Source organism: Alnus glutinosa, chromosome 7 (genome assembly GCF_958979055.1).
Source record: "Alnus glutinosa chromosome 7, dhAlnGlut1.1, whole genome shotgun sequence".
In the NCBI taxonomy this organism is placed as follows: Eukaryota; Viridiplantae; Streptophyta; class Magnoliopsida; order Fagales; family Betulaceae; genus Alnus; species Alnus glutinosa.
This window is the reverse complement of record NC_084892.1, coordinates 14662717-14683637: the sequence shown is the minus strand read 5'-3', so window position 1 is coordinate 14683637 and position 20921 is coordinate 14662717. Positions and strand designations below refer to the sequence as shown.

The 20921-nt window shown below is 41.2% G+C and overlaps 1 protein-coding gene across 3 annotated transcripts in view; it reads right to left on the bottom strand.

Moving 5' to 3' along the window:
- Window positions 1–14800, bottom strand: part of LOC133872255 (uncharacterized) — a 61165-nt gene extending 46365 nt beyond the window's left edge. The window contains exons 1-3 of one of the 3 annotated variants that reach the window (XM_062309728.1): window positions 14749–14800; window positions 13154–13272; window positions 577–824 (exon numbers count right to left, since the gene is read on the bottom strand). In XM_062309728.1, coding sequence (XP_062165712.1) covers window positions 577–824; window positions 13154–13232 — 327 coding nt within the window. In that variant the 5' untranslated portion in view covers window positions 13233–13272; window positions 14749–14800. The other 2 variants (XM_062309727.1, XM_062309726.1) reach the window with 2 other exon arrangements.
- Window positions 14801–20921: the final 6121 nt, after the last annotated feature.

Here is a 20921-nt window from a genome sequence, read left to right as displayed (position 1 = left end):
GAATCTGGTGAGCTCCATCAACTAGGTGATTCTGATGTAGGGTTAGGGTCTTTCGATGGTTTTGGGTTTGAGGGTTTGGGTTTTTTAAGGCTGTTGGGTTTTGATGGTTTTGGGTTTGAGGGTTTGGGTTTTTGAAGGATGTTGGGTTTTCTTTCTTGTTGTAGGCTGCTTTGGTAATTCATGTGTACTTAGAGGCGCCTTACGTTTTTTTTAATAAAACCTTTATTACTTATCAAAAAACAAATTATTATTCATAAAATATATAAAATAAAAAAGAAAAAAGAAAAAAAATGTTGCAAGAAAATAAAGTACTAAAACTACTAACAGAGAGTACGAATTCGGGGGAGAAGAGAAATAGTTTCACCTACAAACCACAAAGTGGTTGAATTCCACCTTTTTTTACAACAAAAGTCAACAATATGCAAGCCTCAAGTCACTTACCTATGACATATACCTACAAATATGATATATGTGTGTATGTGCGCGCGCGTGTATGTATTCTGATTTCTTTATTATAATCCAATGTGGCATATGTAAGACAAGAAACTAAAAGAAGACAATTCACAATGGACGTACCAGTCTGGTTACCGCTTTCTTTCCATGTTCATCACCATTTTCATAAACATGCCTAAGAGCTGAAGGAAGAACTTTCCAGAACTCATTGACAAACTCACTGCCCTTTCGCCTACTATTTTGCAAAATGTCATTAGCCAAATACAGAAAAGAAACGCGCTGCTCTCTCTGAGAAGAGTTGAACAATTTATCCCATGTTTCAACAATCTGTTTTGCCTTCTTCCGGTGAGAGATACACCAACGGGACAAAGCTGATCAAAAGTTTAAAGAAAAATGTACCACAATATCCAAGTTACAGTATCAAAGGGAAAAAATGAAACAAAAAAAAAAAAAAAAAAAAAAAAAAAAAAAAACAAACAAACAAACAAACAAACCACACACACAACTGTCACCATTAAAAGCAAATCAAATTATAAACCATTCGGTGGAAGATGTTTAAATTTTGCTGTAAAAAAAGTCTGAAGATATTTGTTTTCCCTCAAAAGTATTCAATTGCTGTGTAGAGAAATCATGCAGAGTATGCTTCACAAGTTACAAACAATCCTAGTCTTTGATAAGAAATAAACCAGAATTGTTCACATTGGCCCTTGAACAGAAGATAGGTTTCTAATCATTTCAAAGAAATACGTATCTGATGTTAAAGGAACAAGTTTTCAAATCTGAACCAAATTTATAGTGCATCATATTATGAGTTAAACACAAAAAGTGTTCGAAAGCACAATTCTTCATGACATCCAAACTCAAAAGGGCCTTATACAATACATTGAAGCTATCATGAAAGTTTGTATCTTTGCATGGAAAATGATAAACAATTAGCATCTAAGACGTTTATATGAAACGCAGAGAAAAAAAACCATGTGAGAAGATATAGAGAAGAAACAAGAACCCCTACCATTAACATAGAGGTTATGGGCTGGCAGAAGCTTCATTCATCTATATTATAAATCAATAATCAGCACACTAAAGATTTTACTGATATATCTCCTTACATAATTTATCTAAATGTTTAAGAAACCAAACCAATAACTGAACCAAAAAGGTGGCCTCCGAATCGACCTATTTGATAATAAATACATTTATATTAGTGTAATTTTCATTTTCATGACCTTAATGTGCATATTAGATCACAAAAACATTGTGTTCAGATTGAAACAATACAAGATTTTTTCAATATTTAAGAAGAAAAAAAATTAAAAATAGGGCTTCTAAAATTTTTTTTAAAATGGCCAATTTGATTCTTTACTTTTTGTGTCAATAATTTTTTCTTTTTTTTTTTTATGACGAAGAACCCCTCTAAGGCAAGCCACTTCGTATACCCATCTCTGTCAAATAAACCTCAGATCCATGCAAAGCGCCTCCTCCACATGGATCAAGTAAGACTAGCTTCGCTGGCGGGCGTGGTCCCAATAAATTTTTTGCACCTAAAAGGATTCGAACCTTAGACTTGATCAAATACCACCAAGACCAAGGCCCTTACCACTTAAGCCAACCCATTGTGTCAATTTTTCACCGGTCCATTGGTTGGTTTAATCAGGTCAAACCACTGAACCGGCCTGTTTAATCTGATTTAGTGCAGTTGAACTGGCGAGCAAATATAAAAGGGTGACCCAGATTAAAAAAAAATAATAATAATAAAAAAAAAAAAAAAAAAATGAGGCTAATTCACAGTTGAACCAATAGGTTTCCATCATTTAAAACAATGGTTTATCTTTCGATGAAATACTACTTCCTAGCCCTAGAATTTAGTGAATCTTGTCATTTCTAACCAAAGGGGACAATGAAGAAAATTTCTACAAAAGCAATACCAAAAGAATTTCTTTTGGTACTTCATATTTTGGTCTAAGCACTACTCATATTGTTGCAATTTAAAGATTTTTTTGTATTTCTTTGATTCTTTACTTTTTGTTTGTGTCAATGATTTTCTTGATCTTTTTTCTTCTCTTGATTAGGTGTATCTCTTGTATACTTCATATGTACTTGGGTTACGCTTTACGCTTTACGCTTTTTTAATAAAGATGGGTGAGTAATATGAAGTATGGGATCCAAAAAGGGGTTGATGTTTAAAGGAAGCACAAGGACCTTACAAGGTGAGTCTTTAGAGGAATATTAGAAACGGTTGGGGATCTTTTTCCAATTTTATATCCTACTACGTTGGGGACGATTCCCGCATTCGCTTCTAACATGACTTGTAGTGCAGAGAAGGAGCTCTTCAGTATTCATTTTCAGAATTCTATACCAAAGCTCATAACAAAGAGGCCTTAGTATCAAACTACGTCAACCTCTCCAATTCCCTAATCCATTGGAATCCAAGCTTCATTAGGGCAACCCATGATTGGGAACTGGAATTTGTTGACTCCTTTCTCAATCTATTATACTCCTTAAAAACTAATTCGAGAGAAGTGGATAGTACATTGTGAACATCATCTAGCAGCCACGGTTTTGCAGTGAAGAGCTATTGTAAAATGTTACAATCAAGTGAGCATAGTTCATTCCCTTGAAAGAGTATTTGGGATGGTTAAGGCCCCTCCTCACATTGCCTTCTTCTTATCGACAGCAACAAATGGTAGAATCTTCACGATGGATAACCTTTGAAGGAGGGGTTTCTCTCTAGCTAACCGGTATTGCCTGTGCAAAAAGAGTGAGGAAACTATTAATCACTTTCTCATCCACTGCGAGTATGCAAGTATACTATTGATCCCCAGCACTTGGTTCTTAACATATTTGGGGTTTATTAGGTGATACTAGTAACATCCTTGAGCTGCTTTATTGTTGAAAATTTCAAGGGCAGGGGCAACCCAAAGAGGTAATCTAGAAAGTTATTCATGATTTCTTAATGTGGATATAAATACTAAAGGAAAAGCACTAGTCACATCTACGCTATCACCTCAAAAAAATTAATCAATTTGAAGCTTTCCTGGAATTCCTTATGAAGTCCAACTTCACCTAATAACTAGACAATGTAGGACTTAACACTCATGACTATCTTTATAAACCACTCATTCTATGTGGGCTACTCTTCATCTTTTCAATGAGAGACAGGGGTATTACAATGGAGCATTTGAAGAGAGGAATTAGTGCGGGCGCAACCCTTATACACGGGAAGTATACAAGAGAACTCTTAAAAGGGACGAACAGAGAATAAATTTAAAAAGTCTACATAAGTAAAAACACTCAAACTATGATAGGGCGCTATCCAAATATATAACGTATTGAGCAACCGCTTCCGTAGCTCCACCATAGAAGTCTCTACATCTTCAAACAGTCGGGCATTCCGCTTCCTCCAAATACACCACAACAAGCACAGAGGAGCTAACCGCCAAGCCTCTTTAGCATGACCACACCCAATCGCCGCCCCCCAACTTTTCAACAACTCCAACACCGTTCGTGGCATAACCCACTCTACCCCAAATAAAATAAGAATGTAGTTCCAAAGATCTCGGGCGACTTCACAGTGAAGCAACAAGTGATCAATAGACTCCCCACTCTTCTTAAATAAACAACACCACTCAATCACTATAACATTCCTCTTACGCAAGCTATCATGCATCAATATTTACCCAAAGCAACTGACCATACGAAGAAAGCCACCCTTGTTGGAGCCTTAACACGCCAAATATTCTCTCAGTGAAAAGATGGAAAAGATGGGCCATCTTTCCTAATAAGCTCTTTCATCAAATAAACTTTTTTTAGAGGGATTCCACACTAACTTGTCACCCTCTCCATGTCGAGCCGAAATGGAGTATAGTCAATCGAAGAAAGAAAGGACCATATCCATCTCCCAATCCTGGATTTGTCGCATAAAGAGAACATTCCACTGAATTACACCATTATGAACAATCAAATTATCCGCCACCATCGCATCTTTGTTCCTTACTATACTAAAAAGAGCTGGAAAGCATTGCTTCAAGGAACTATCCCCACACCACCAATCATGCCAAAAACTAATATTTGATCCATTCCCCACTTCAAAACAAACAAAATTGCGAAATTTCTCCCATCCCCTCCTTATATGTTTCCATACACCCACTCCAAAAGAAGCTGAAACCTCTTTCAAGCACCACCCACCCTTTAAACTCTCAAATTTGGCATCAATCACCGATCGCCATAGAGCCTCTCTCTCCCTACCATATCTCCACAACCACTTACCCAAGAGAGCTCGATTGAATTGGATGAAGTTGTGAGCTCCCAACCCACCTGCATGCAAAGGAGTACAAATCTTGTTCCAATTCACTAGATGAAATTTGGCCTCGTCACCAATGCCACCCCAAAGAAAATCCTTTTGAATTTTATCAAGACGATTAGCCACCCTTACTGGAATAGGAAACAAAGATAAGTAATATGTAGGAATATTAGAGAGCGTACTATTAATAAGAGTCAATTGGGCACCCTTCGACAAATACATCCGCTTCCAACCCGCCAACCTCCTTTCCATTTTTTCAATAACACCATTCCAAATAGAAGTGGACTTGTAAGAAGCCCCTAAAGGCAAACCCAAGTAAGTCATAGGCAAAGATGCAACCCGACATCCAAGAAGATTAGCCAACCTTTCGACATCCTCTACTTCACCAATTGGAACAATTTCTGATTTTCCTAAATTAATTCTCAAACCAGAAGCTGCCTCAAAGCATAAGAAGATACATCTCAGATGTCGAATTTGTTCTTCTTGAGCACCACAAAAGATCAATGTGTCATCAGCAAACAGAAGATGATTCACAACTAAGGCCTCAGAATCTCTGGAACCCACTGAAAACCCTGTCAAATTACCCTGATCCAATGCGGCAGTCAGCATCCGACTCAGAGCTTTCATAACCACCACTAACAAAAAAGGACAAAGAGGATCTCCTTGTCGCAAACCACGAGAGCTACTAAAAAAACCCAACGGGGTTCCATTTACAAGAATAGAAAATCTCACCGTAGAAATACAAAAACATATCCAATCCCTCCATTTTTCCCCCAAACCACATCTCTGCAACAAATAAAGCAGGAAATCCCAGTTCACATGATCATATTCCTTCTCCAAATCTAGCTTACACAGGAGTCCTGGGTCCCCCGATCGAATATGACTATCCACACATTCATTTGCAATAAGCACAGACACTAATATTTGTCGACCACCAATAAATGCATTCTGAGTGTTGGAGATAATCTTGCCCAAAACGAATTTAAATCTGTTTGCAATAACCTTTGAAATAATCTTGTAAATCCCCCCTACCAAACTAATAGGGCGAAAATCTCTCACATCCATGGCACCAGTCTTCTTAGGAACCAAAGAGACAAAAGTAGCATTCAAACTCTTTTCAAACTTGCCTCGAGCATGAAATTCTTTAGAAAGTTGGGCCGGCTTTGGTGGACCTCGAGTCGAAGAGGATCTTGCGGGCATCATTGAATTGGGCCGAGGAAGACTGGAGCCCAAGGAATTAGATTGGGTCCTAGGAAAAGAGTTGGGACCAGGAAGCTTTGAACCACTACCCATCAACTCGTCTTCCAACAAATGCAAACCTTTCAGACAATACCCGATTTCCCCATGCAACGTCTCCAACGTCTTCCTGATGCTACGCAAATCGAGGCAATCACCAAAATGTGACTTGCGTGGCGCAGAGGGCAACATAGAGGGGCTAGAGCCCTCCACCCTACCCCTTAGGTCTGAAGCAGGCTCGCTATCCGACAAAGCAAAGAGTGAGTTTTGAATCTTCAACTCACCAGGTTTCGCCGGAAAATCCTTCACCATATTTTCTATCTTCAGCCCAGCAGGATTCGCCGAAAAATCCTTCACCAACTTTTCTATCTTCAACCCAGCAAGTTCCGCCGTAACCAGCTTTGCCGTTAAGAGTGCTTGATCACAACAACCATTTGCCGAAGACGTTGCCCAAGCCTGGAAATCTTCCTCAGTAAAAGAATATGATGCCTTATCCTTTGGCAGAGAAGCTCTCAAAACTTCAGCATAGCTCCTCCTCATCTCAGAATGAGGCTTAGGCTTTGACACTTCCTTTACTTGAAAATGCTTCGAATAGCTTGTACTACTAGCATGTAGACTATTAAAAGCTAAACGAAGTTCCTCCCCGAAACGCTTCCACCCTTCACCAAATTTCCCTTTAGGCACCAAGACAGAACCTTTCCTTCTTCTACCCTCATATTCTTCTATGGTCAGAAAGTAACCATGCCTATTTGCACATTGCTGCGCAAGAATCCACGGAAATCCCGAAACAGATTGATTCCAGAACACTCTACGGTCATGAACCATAACCAGATCGTGAAAAGACTTACGCAACCAGGCAGCTTCATCCTTGCCTATAAGAATGGACCTCGTCACTCCTTTTCGTTTTTCATAGATCCTAATGCCTGTGAATCCACCCACCACCGACAAAGCAAACTCCTTAGACTCTACTAACCACCAACGGGACGAACTCGCCATCGAGAGAGAGTTTTCTGATTGATTAATATGACTTACAACCATATGGGATTACTTCCACATTCATTATGGCAACAACAATTACATAGTGCAAAATTTGGAAACTGAAACTAAGCTGTGAAGATTGTCTTTCATTTTTTTTGTCAAGAGGATTTTCACGTGCAATGAAAACTATACATTAGCTCTACCGTTAGTCAATGTAATGCATTGTTCCAATTATGTAAATGTACCTAATTATGACTCAGAGAATCTGATAGATTTGCTTTTCATATTGTAGTAGTCTTTAAAGTATTCGGCAATCTTGTATACTCATCATGTACGAGGGCTTTGCCCTTTTCTTTCCATAATATTATTATTATTCATTGAAAAAAACAAATGGAAAATATATCCTTGTAACCCTATCTTATATCATCTTCTAGTTTTTAAACAAACAAACAAACAAGAAAAAAAAAAAAAAAAAGTTCAGCAGAAACATAGAATTTCTTCTTTCCTTATATCAACACCAAACTGTCAGAAATATTTCGCTGAAAACTGCTGCCCATGTAAAAGTACTTTTTACCAAACCACATTTTCCAGGTGAAACAAAACAAAGCCCAATTGGTTGCAAAAACTATATCCAAGAGCTAAGGGCTACTGAAGCACCTGCAATTTATCGAAAACATAACAATAACAGCATTAGACATAAAATAATATAAAAAAATGACAATTGCGGAGGCACTAAGAGTTGAGACCCATTAGAAGATCAACACTAACAGGGATAATATAAGTAATTCAAACACTGCTCACAATTTTTTTCCTCTTTCATTGATAAGTAAAAACTCCATTCATTCAAGAAACACTGCATTCAAGCTTCCAATACAAATAAAAGTAGTTTAACAAGAGGAATTACTACATGTCAATTTCAAATTTTCATCACCAATGCTGCCCAAGATATATGGGTAATATCTAGCTTAGTTCATAAAAACTCTCATTCTGTTTTTTTATATAAGTGATTGAAACCCTTTTTATTCAAGCAATGACACTATAGGAGCTTAACAGCGAACAACCCTTTTTCTAGATGGGGACCACCAAAGCTTGTCTTCACCATCCCATCTCACTCTAATTGAGTACAACAAATCGAAAAACAAAGCAAAGATATCCACCTCCCAATCATAAGCCACTCAAACAAAGCTTGCATTCTACTGATTGGAGTCACCAGAAAACTCCAAGTGAGCCGCTAATGAAGCAGCTTATGCACAAGCAATACCATATAAGTCTGGAAATTCTAATTTTAGGGCCTTGTCCCTACACCACAGATCATGCCAAAATCTACCATTGGCGTCATCTTCCACCTCAAACCTAGTATGACTACAAAACATCCCCCAACCCCTCCCGATACTCAAACCCCCACCGCATACGAACCAAAAGGCTCATTTGAACACCACCCACTAGGGTTAGCAATTCGAGTTGTCGTATTGGGTTCGGGGCAACCCACTTGACCCATCAACCCGATTAGGACAACCCGAACCCGACACTATTATTAATCGGGCTGAAACCCGCAACTCGAACACGACACGATTAAGTTAACAGCTCATGTCGACCCGACAGGACCCGACTTTTTTAAAGATTTTTTCCGTTTTTCTTTTCCTGGATCCCCGGGAATCATGGCTTTTGTTTTAAGATATTTACTTTTTTTAAAGAGCATAATTTTTTTTTAAAACCAAGTCTAGTAACTTCTAATTTTTTTTCTTTTTTTTTTTAATAAGTACAAGGGTTGGCGGGTCAACCCGCGAGTTGAAGGGTTGACAGGTGACCCGAAAACAAACAGGTTGGCAGGTCAAACAACGGGTTGACCCGTCAACCCTTTTATAATCATGTCGGTAAACCGGTCAACCAGCCAACTCGTTTAACCTAAACCATAACCTTATAATTTCGTGTCAGATTCGCAAGTCGTGTCAAAAATTGCCAACCGTACCACGCACCTCACAAACTGCCAAGTTTAGAGTCCATAACAACTCTCAAGCACGCCTCTCTCATATACATAGCGTCAAAGCCATTTTCCCAAAAGAGAACGGTTGAACTTCAACATGTTCTGAATGCCCAACCCTCTCTCAAAGATCAGAGAAATTTGAACTCTTCACCAAGCCTACCCCCATAAGAAATCACGATGAAGCTTCTCCATGCAGTTTGCAACACCCGCAGGGAGAGGGAAGAGGGATAAGAGACATGTAAGCAAATTGGAAAGTGTGCTAGCCTTAGAGAAGTACATCGTTTTCCAACAAACCAAATGATGTTCTATCTTTTCAATAACTCCGTCTCAAATAGACTTAGCCTTAAAGTAGGCCCCCAACGGAAGACCAAGATACTTTGAAGGCAATGAAGAAACCCCACAACCCAGAATGCCAGCCAACCCATCCAAATTCTCAACATTACCCACAAGGACCATTTTTTACTTGGCCAGGTTAATCTTAAAGTCAGAGGCAGCTTCAAAGCATAAAAATAAAACACGTAGGTAGCAAAGATAGTCAGCCTTAGCCCCACAGAAAACAAAAGCATCTTCCGCAAACAACAAATGTGAAATGTTAACCACACTCGAATGCCTAGACCCCGCAAAAAAGCTTGTTTCTGAAAACCCCCATTAACAATAGCACAGCATTCTACTTAAGGCCTCCATAACAATAACAAAAAGAAACGACAGTAAATGATCTCTTTGTCTCAAGCCACGGAGCTACTAAAGAAACCAAACGGATTGCCATTAACAAATACGGAAAAGCGCACTGAAGAAAACAATGTGCTATCCAAGAGCACCATTTCTCCCTAAAACCACACCTCCTCAGCAAGTAAGAAAATCACCCATGGCTCACCAAATCTGATTCTACTATCCAATCATTCATTAAGAATGAAAACGGAGTCAAGGATTTGCCTACCTAGAACAAACGCATTATGGAGCTTTGAAATAATCTTCTTCTCAATCTATTGGCAAGGACTTTGGCAATAATCTTATAAACTCCACCCACAAGACTAATAGACCAAAAGTCCTTAAGATCAATAGCCCAACAATGATGGTAGCATTGAGAATTTTTTCAAACTTACAAGCGTGAAAATCATGGAACACACCCATAATGTCTGCCTTGATTACATCCCAACCAGCTTGAAAAAAAGCCATAGAAAAACCATCAAGCCCAAGCACTATGTAATACCCCAGGGCATTACACCTAGTCACTGTTCATATATTTCACCACCTCAAGAACCTCCCACTCCTCAAACTAGCTCTGTAGCCTAAAGGCTTCCACCGCATCTATGGAGTCGAAAGCAATGTAATCTAGCTTAGGCCACCAATTGAACTATTCTAAAAATAAACTATCATAGTATTGCACATTGTGTTCCCTAATAGCAAATTGATCAAATGAGACTGAGCCATTTACAAACAGAGCTTCAATGGAGTTGTTTCCCCTACTCGAGTTAGCCACCCGATGAAAGAACTTTGTGCATTTATCACCCTCTCTAAGCCAAAGCGCCCTAGACGTTTGCCGCCAACTAATCTCCTCCATAAGGGTCAATTTTTCCAATTCACTAATAACCAATGATTTCCTCAACTTCTCTTCACAATCAAAGCTCTCACTTCCTCCAACCCATCGAAAAAACACAACTCTTCCATAAGAATTTTTTGACGGGACTCCACGTCGCCAAACACCTGCTCATTCCAAGTTTTTAAATCAGCTTTCAAGGCCTCAAGTTTACTAGCCAAAATGAAGCTAGGAGAGCCTTGAAATTGGTAAGAAGACCACGACCGCCTTAAAACGACTTCTTGCCTCCCTGGAAGCCACCACAATCAAGGACAATAGAAAAGTGGTCTGAGCACAATCTATGCAACCTTTTTTGAAATAAATGGGGAAACTTAGATTCCCACCCCAAAGAGTCAAGAAACCTATCAATTATTGGCCAAAACGGAGAGTCTCGATTAATGGACCATGTAAATGTCCCCCTACAGCAAGAAGGTCCATGAGGCCCTGCTCAAAAATAAAATCAGAAAACTCCATCATAGCGGGACTAAAATGCTCTACACCCGATTTCTCACTAGGAAAGCGGGTGACATTGAAGTTTCCCTCAATACAACATGGCATATTCCACCAACTAAGCAAACCAGCCAACTCATCCCCATAAGTACCTTCTATCGCAATCATAAATGGGCCCATAAACCCCTGCAAAAGCCCAAAAGAAACCATCTTTGACATTTTTGAAGGACCAAGCAACAGAATACTCCCCAACATACTCTTCAATCCTCTCCATCACCCTCCTATCCCACATAACCAAAATACCGTTGAAAGCCCCACTAGAAGGACAGTAACACCAATCCATATGCTGACACCCCGACAGACTTTGCACTACACTGCTGGAAATGAGTTCCAACTTGGACTCCTGCAACCAAATAATATCCCCCTTCCACTGTCTAAGAAGATTTTTAACTCCCATACACTTATCACCCTCGTTCAAACCTCTTTCATTCCAAGATAGCAATTTGGGCTTCATAAAAAACCACTGGCAGCCCTCCCCTTGACTCTATCGTGGCTAGCATTGCCTCTATCCGCGTCATAGTTTATGGAGCAAACTAAACTTCTTAATTTTCTATTACCTATTTTTCCCAAACCGATGCAAGATGTCGCCGCTTGCTTAGAGTTGCTCGCTTCAATGGCTGCAAACAAGGCCACCAGCTCCTCTTCAAAACCCTCACACGAGAGCCCCACAACATGACAAATTTCCTTCATGATCTACAAAACCCAAACTAAGGGCAAAACACTCAGCGGAGTGGGCTCCTCCTCAAAGAACAATTCAAACTCCATACAAGGCTGAGAAAAATAAGCACCACTTCTCCCCACACCCCCCACAGCATCCCCACCCAACTCAGCAAAATCAAGCCCTTTGTCCTTCACAACACCTGCTCTGACCCCTACGTTTCCTTCCGCTATTCACCCCCCCCCCCCCCCCCCTCTTTAGCAACAAAATCCCATCCTGGACTTGCCTGCAAAGTGCCTTAGAGGGAAAAACCTCATAAGAAGAACTAGCATCTCCTTGCCTACCCAGATGAGACAGACTTCCAAGCCAACAGCCAAAACCATTAGACCTCACAGCAATGATGAGCCCAGAGGGGAAAGAGATTGAACTATCCGCAACACCGACGAAATCAGAGGGAGGACAACAACCCCGAAGAGGGTTGTACTGCACACATTAAAACCTCAAGGTCCACCAGTTTACTGCCAGGTTGGGCGAGGTCCATCGGCGTCTTCTGTCTCCCAGGGGGAAGAGAGATCAACACAACCACTCCACCAGCACGATCTAAGGGAAGATGTACTACGGCGGAAGCCCCCGAAGAATTTTGTGCTATGCGCTCAACAGCCACAAGGACTGACATCGAGTCCACCAACATGCCACCAGGCTGAGCGGGGCTCCTCCACGCCACCGCAGAGCCTTGACCCAGGTACAAATGATCACAAGTTTTGTTCTTCAAAGCTCACTTGATGTTGGGCTTAAGATGGACCCCCAAGGTAGAGGGGTCGTTAGCACTCGGGTCCACTCCAACTCATTATTTTCTTCTTAAAACCCGACCCAACCCCATTTGACGATGGGCTTAAGATGGACCGCTTGGGCTTTTAAAACCCAGTTTGGCCCATTCTTTCTGTTTTGGAAGATTAGCCACAGTTTGGGCCTTAGAACCCTCCAAGAGATCTGAGATTGAATTTAGCCTACATCAAAGAATAGTGAGTTTAAGGGATGAGAGGTTATTTCTACCCATAAGAGCATCTAATGGACCAAAAACAAATGATGCCAAAAGATATTGAATAGAATATTATAGACAACTGTAAATGCAACATGCTCTACAAGAAAACAGCAATTAGGGGAACCATGGATGCAATTCTGATGTGACAACCAAAATATCAGGGAGACAAGTAATACTGGCTGGTAAAATAAAGCATACTGGAAAAGCGAGAGAAAACAATTATATATGTTCTATTGCTAACTCGGCCACAAAGAAACAGGTCACAATTTCTCAAACAATTTTGGAACCACATATGAACTCCATTTATATGGTGAATCTATAACCGAATGGCACACAACAGCCAAAATATCATCAACCATTGTACTTTTTTATGACCATGAATCAAATATAAGTATGGGCATTTCGTTGCAGGATACATTCAATGCTTTGTTGCGAATTGTTGAGTTTCGACAATTTCTCGGCTAAAATCTGTCCATCAAAATCACCGTTGCTCATCCTGCTGTTTAACAAGCTTTTACATACCGCGCAGGATGTCCTATATCTTACAAAAAGAAAGTGTTACTTTTCTGAAATGTGAGAAATCCTGGCTTTCAGCCAAAAATAAAGGCAGAAACAAAAACAGGTAAATCTTTACATTGATAGGAGACTTGTTAACAATAATGAGTTGAACATTGGGTTGTTGTATATGTTTCAATCATACCCCGGCAAATTAAACACACAGAGAGGCACAAATACTCCACTTTACCAAGAATTAGTACCCATCAAGGTTAGCCTCTATGTTTCACATACCACTGTACCAACTAAAACTAAGGAATACAATTTTTCATTGAGTGAAATATGAAAATTGTTTGGTAGAATCCAGATTATACCAGTAGCATAGGGATCAACTTTACGCATAGGATAATCGTCCCCATCATACAACAATGGAACTCTAAGTTCTTAAATTAAGTGGAAAAAAGCACAGCATTCACAAGGTATTTCAAACAAATAATCCAAACTCACTTCTGAAAAACATCCCTTAACACTTCTAGGCTTTTTCCTCCATCAGAAGAGCCCAATAGAGATATCCCACACCGGGATAGAGCAAAAGCTACAAGGAAAATTTAAGGAAGTTCTAGAGGTAGACAATTAATCCTGAATTGCAGATGAATAATCTACTAAACTTATATGTGTATGTGTACATAATTATAGGGTTACAGGGTTCTTAATTAGCTTTAGATTCAAAATTGGGTTTAAACTAATAGAGGACAAACAGAGAAGAATCAAAATCACATCATTTCTCACCCAAAGGAGCCGTTCTGACGCAAGCAATAAGAAAGAAAAAGATTATGCTTTCTAATTTATTTTTGGGTTGACAATTGTTCTGATGCAAATAATTTTGTGCTATAAAGTTCCATCTTGGTGAATGAAGGGCAAAGGCAGTGAAACGGAAAAATAATCATGCTTTCCACATTAGCATCATCTCAAACATGCGAAACTTAAGAACATGCAGACAACAACAAACCAAGCGGTATGCATACTCTCTCGCTTGAACACGAAGATATCACAAACAATTCTCATTAAAAAAAAAATTTGAAAGCTTAAACATAATGACATGCCTCCATACCCCTATCTGTATAGGCCACTAGTAAAGACGATATATCGTAACTTATATTGCATGAAAGTGTAAAACGCGAAACAAATCATAAGATTCAGAAATTTTTGATTCTCCACAACCAACAGAGAGACTTAGGGTTTTGTCATACAATATGCCACTAAGAAAACGAAAGGTCCATAGTGTAATTCAGAGTCAAATTAAAATGAAGAAGAAAATTATGGATGATAAAATGAAACTATGATTAAAGAGCTAAGCTTTACCAACGACACAGCGAGGACGAAGAAAGCAAACTCAACTACAGAACTTAAGAATGGCTGCGGATTTAATTCGCAGATTTGCTCGACGCAAAAACCCTAGAATTGACACAACCTGCTGGTTTTGCACAGAGAGAGAGAGAGAGAGAGATGCGGAAACCTGCCGTGCTGAGAAACCAATGACTTTCTTCTCTTCTTTTCTTTTTTTTTTCTTTTTGGAATTTTGGATGCGGAGAAAAATATACTGGAATTGATAAATGAGAGATGCACAGGTGGCACGTGCGGTCAGTGAAGCAACGGGGCGTGCGAGTAAGTAGGGCCACTTATTATTACAAAAACAAACAAACAAAAAAAATTAAAAAAATAGGACTTCTTTATAAAACAGAAATTTCTTACAAATTAGTTTTTAGAAAATTTTATACAACTCACATATAAAAGTGACATGTATCTTTTAAACATGTGAGAAGCATATGTTTTTTTATTAATGATATTAAAAAAATATATGAAAAGCACATGTTAGTAAAACAACAAGGGATACATGTCAATCTTATATATGGGTTGTATGAAATTTCCTACAAACCAGTTTATAAGAAATTTATGTCCTTACTTATCTACGCTCGGTATAAATGTATAAGAGCATTCCTAACAACCTTATAGCCATTTTGGTTAGGGAATTTGGTAAAAACACACAAAAATACACTTCAACAACCTCACTATTATAACCAAGAAGTTTTGATGAGTGAAGTGAGTATGTCACAAGTCAGAGATGGAGCTAGGGCAAAGTTGGGATTTTTGAAGATAGAAGAGTTGAGAAGATAGAAGATAGAGTGGAAGTGAGTTGTGTGGAAAGAGTACGTGGTAGTTAGAGAAGTGTAGAGTGAAGGGTTGCGCGCCAGCTGGTTCCTAAGTTGTGTTTTGGTACTCCTGGGCTAACCGGGCTAAGTAAATAAAGGTCGGATATATGGGCTGTGCTATTGGTTGTAGTTGGGCTGCTGTCCTTATGTTATGGGTTAATGGGTTGTTTTGTAAAGGGTTATATATATACGCTAGGGTTGATAGAGGGTTTATGCCGGCATTGATTGCTTTTGTACTGGAGGTTGGCTTCCTCGAATCAGCCATCATTGTTATCCTCTTATTTCATTTTCCCCATTAATGATACTATCCTTGATTCACCGCCATTACTAAAATTGTCAGACTACTCCATTTAATTCACTCAAAATCCTTACATTATAAATTGCCTTGTTTCAATTTGGTTTTAGAGCCTTCGATCCTATCTATGAAAACTCGTTTTGCTGCTATGGCCGAAGATGCCCAGAATTTGGCTACTCTACAAAGTAGGTGACCGCCCTTCAACAAACAGAAATGGCTACTCGGGCGAAAGTGCAGAGCACTCGGGAAACTATTGACCGGTTAACCCAGATGGTTCAATTCTTGATGGACGACCGTTTAGGAAACCCCAAGAAACAACCTATCACTGATACCCAACCTCCACTAACACCCCTCCCCCTCGTAATCCCCCTCCTCAGACCCTGCCTCACCCACCTCCCAATTCTTTTGGTGGGGAAACATCCTCCTTCCCAGGAAGCTTCGGCTCTGGGGATGGCATCAAACCCAAAACGGTCCGATTGGAATTTCCCCGTTTTGATGGGGAAGACCTAGAGACTTGGTGTTGCCGCGCTGAGCAATTCTTTGAGACGTATGGTACTCCAGACACTTAGCGCCTCTCCATCTCAGCCTTCCACATGGATGGAAAAGCCTTGGTATGGTTCCAAGAACTCAAGGCCTTCATTGAGGTCACCACTTGGGTTGAATTTGTACGCACAATTTAGATCCGGTTTGGCCAGGGCCCCTATGACGACCCCATGGAGACACTGTCTAAGCTGAAACAAAAGGGATCCTTGGATGACTATAAAAATCAATTTGACATTCTGGCATTCAAGGTTCATCGCCACCAGATGAGCATAAGCTCAGCTGCTTTTTGGGTGGGCTCAAGAATGAAATCCGATTGCCTATCCGAATGTTCAACCCCAAGACCTTGGTGGAGGCTTATTCCCTCCCTCGAATTCAAGAGGAATGCCTGTCTAACCTTGCTAAGGGCCTTAGACCCTCGTGGCGTTCAACGCCATTCTCTTCGTCCAATCGCAGCATGAGTTATGAGTTAACTATTGGCGAGGGGAAGGGACCTCCCGTCCGGGCTAACCCACTAAGTCCAAACCGGTCGAATGCCAATTTCTTGGGGAGACAAGGAATCAATCAAAACAAGGCCCCTAATCCGAACCAAGCTCTGGTTCCAGTCCAAAGAGTCACCCAAGCTCAAATAAGAGGACCGTCGCAAAATAGGCCTCTGCTACTCCTGTGACTCTAAGTGGACCCGCGGCCATGTCTGTGCGGTACCAAAGTTGTTCCTAATCGAAGCTGTTCAGAAGGAAAATGAAGGTGACGACACTCAAGCTGTTCCGACTGAGGAAGATCCCGGAGAATTCTTCTTGGAAGAGTTTCCGAAAATCTCGTTGAATGCTATTACTGGGACATCGAACTCGAAGACCATGAGGATTGTTGGCGTTATTCGATTCCACTGAGTCGTTGTCCTCATCGACACAGGGAGTACTCACAATTTTGTGGACTCCAAATTAGCAGTCTCTTTGGGTATTCATCCTCAACTGCACGATGGAATCAAGGTTCAAATTGCCAATGGCCAAGAAATGGCCAGCCCTGGATGTAGCAGAGAGGTGGAGGTGAAGCTCCAGGGCATTGTTGTCAGGACGAATCTCTTCATCTTGCCCTTGGCAGGCTGTGACGCAGTACTAGGTATCCAATGGCTCCGGACCTTGGGGCCCATTCTCTAGGACTTCTCAGCTCTCACTATGCAGTTTACGTGGAACGAATCTCCCTGTGTGTTACAGGGCTTAGGGCAAGGGCCTAGTGTGATTTTGGAGGGTGAAGAGTCCTTCAGGCTCCCAAAAAAGAAAAAAAAAAAAAAAAAGAAAAAAAAAAAAAAAAAAAGGGCTGCTTCTCCAAATATTGGGCCAATCTCCTTCTGAAGCCCAGTTGAGCTTGAGTAACCAGGCCCAACCTCCAGGCCCTATAGCAGAAATTCTGAAAGAATTTGAGACCTTTTTCAGTGAACCCAAGGGCCTACCCCCTTCTCGGGCCCATGATCATGTTATTCCCTTGCAGGATGGAGCTCAGCCCGTCTTAGTCCAGCCCTACAGATACCCATATTTCCATAAAGAAGAAATTGAAAGGATAGTCCAGGAACTGATCGATTCCGGCGTGATCTGACCCAGTCACAACCCCTTCTCCTCTCCTGTCTTACTCGTTAGGAAGACCAATGGCACATGGAGAATGTGCATGGACTATCGGGCTCTTAACAAGGTGACGATAAAAGATAAGTTTCACATTCCCTTAGTTAATGAATTACTAGACAAATTATGGGGATCACGGGTTTTCTCTAAGTTGGATCTAAGGTCCGGGTATCACTAAATAAGGGTAGTAGAAGCTGACATTCCCAAAACCGCCTTTCGTACCCATTCTGGGCACTACGAATTTCTGGTTATGTCATTCGGCCTCACCAATGCATCCTTCACATTCCAAAGCTTGATGAACCACATATTTAAACCATACTTGCGGAAATTCGTCCTAGTTTTTTTTGACAATATTCTCATCTATAGTAAGGACATGGAATCCCACTTAGACCACCTCTCAAAAGCTTTAACCGTTCTTAAACAGCACCATCTTTTTGCCAAGATGTCTAAATGTAAATTCGGTAGCCTTGAGGTGGAGTACTTGGGCCATATCATCTTAGCCCAAGGAGTTCGTGCGGATCCCTGGAAAATTCAAGCTATGCTAAACTGGCCTCTTCCCAAAACTCCCAAAGCACTTAGAGGGTTCCTAGGACTTACCGGAAGTTCATTAAGGGCTATGGGTCAATTGTTGCACCCCTAACCGCGATGTTAAGACACAATTCCTTCACATGGACTGATTCAGCCCGTGAAGCCTTTCAAGTTCTTAAGAGGGCCGTGTCCCAAACTCTTGTCTTGGCCCTTCCAAATTTCTCCCAGCCTTTCCTAATCGAATATGATGCCAGTGGAATTGGCATCGGAGCAGTCCTAATGCAGAGCAACAGGCCTATAGTCTTCTTGAGTAAAGCATTGAAGGGGAAGGCACTGGACATGTCAGTTTATGAAATGGAACTATTTGCCTTGGTAACAGCAATACAGAAATGGAGATCCTACTTGTTGGAAAGGCCCTTTGTCGTTAGAACAGACCAACAGAGCTTAAAAGTTTTACTGGAACAGAAGATTGAGACCCTATTCCAGCAAAAATGGATAACTAAACTGCTGGGTACAACTTTGTCGTAGAATACAAGAAGGGGGCAGAGAATCGGGTGGCTGACGCCCTATCCCGGAAGGAAGATGACTCACTAGCTCTCTTATCCATTCATATAGCATATTGGGTGGAGGAACTTAAACAGCAGTACACTATTGATGCTGAACTCCAACAACTTTGAGAGAAATGGCAAAAAAATGAGCTCAATGCCCGGAGATTCTCAGTTCAAGATAGGATCTTATTATACAAACAAAGGATTGTGCTAGGGCAATCCCCTCGGATCAAGGCTCAAGTCCTCCAATTTGTTCATAGTGACCCTATGGCAGGGACACTCTGGGTACGATAAAACCCTCAAGCGGGCAAGGCAAGACTTTCACTGGAAAGGTAAGAGGAAGGAGATAAAGAAATTCATCCGAGAGTGCAATGTGTGCCAGCAGAACAAACACAAAAACACTCGGCCAGCAGGGCTTCTACAGCCACTACCAGTGCCTAGCAGAATATGGACTGACATAACTATGGGCTTCATAGAAGGTCTACCCCTCTCACAAGGTCAATTTGTAGTCCTTGTAGTAGTGGATAGGTTGTCCAAGTACAGTCATTTCATAGCCCTATCGCATCCCTATACAGTGGCAAATGTAGCTCAGCTGTTTATACAACATGTTTTCAAGCTACATGGAATGCCCAGTCGATTGTCTCAGACATGGACCCCTCATTTACCAGCCAATTTTGGGGTGAACTATTCCGGCTGCAGGGAACTTCACTGAAGCTTAGAACTAGTTACCACCCACAGACCAACGGCCAGTTTGAGGTGGTTAGCAAGTGTTTGGAAAACTACCTATGTTGCTTCACACAAGACACTTCTAAGGACTGGACCCACTGGTTACCATGGGCTGAGTACTGGTATAACACCTTGTGGCACTTGGCCATTCGGATGACACCCTACGAGGCGGTCTACGACGTTCCTCCACCAAGACTCCTCAATTATGTTCCCGGTACTACTCGGGTGGAAGCCGTGGACGAAGTGCTCCGCAACAGAGAGCAAATCATCCACCTACTCCAACACAACATCAAACAGGCTCAACAAAGAATGAAAAAGTATGCAGATTTACGTAGATCAGAAAGAGAATTTGAAGCCGGTCAAGAGACTTGAGACTTCAGCCCTACCGACAGACCACTGTGGCTCACCGCCGCGCCTTAAAGCTCGCTCCAAGGTTTTATGGGCCGTTCCAAGTGCTGCGTCGGGTGGGAAAAGTGGCGTACGAGTTTGATCTGCCGCCGGAGGCCCACATCCATCCGGTGTTCCATGCCTCACAACTAAAGCTCAAACTGGGATCAGCCGCTATAGCGCTGCCTAAGCTGCTGCCAGTCAACGCCAAGGGGGTTCTCCAATTGGAACCCATTGAAGTACTGGGCCGCCACTCTCGACTGAAGAACAATCGTCCTCTCATCGAAATCTTGGTTCGATGGGAAGGACAGTCGGCCGATATCGCCACCTCGGAGGAGTTCCACCTTCTGAGAGACACTTACCCACACCTTGTGGGCAAGGTGTTCTGAGCGGGAGGTATTGTCACAATACAGAGATGGAGCTAGGGCAAAGTTGGGATTTTTGAGGATAGAAGAGTTGAGAAGATAGAAGATAGAGTGGAAGTGAGTTGTGCGGGAAGAGTACGTGGCAGTTAGAGAAGTGCAGAGTGAAGGGTTGTGTGCCAACTGGTTCTTAAGCTCTGTGTTTTGGTACTCCTGGGCTAACCAGGCTAAGTAAATAAAGGTCGGATATATGGGCCGTGCTAGTGGTTGTAGTTGGGCTGCTGTCCTTTTTATGTTATGGGTTAATGGGTTGTTTTGTAAAGGGTTATATATATACGCTAGGGTTGATAGAGGGTTTATGCTGGCATTGATTGCTTTTATACTGGAGGTTGGCTTCCTTGAATCAGCCATCACTGTTATCCTCTTATTTCATTTTCCCCATTAATGATACTATCCTTGATTCACTGCCATTACTGG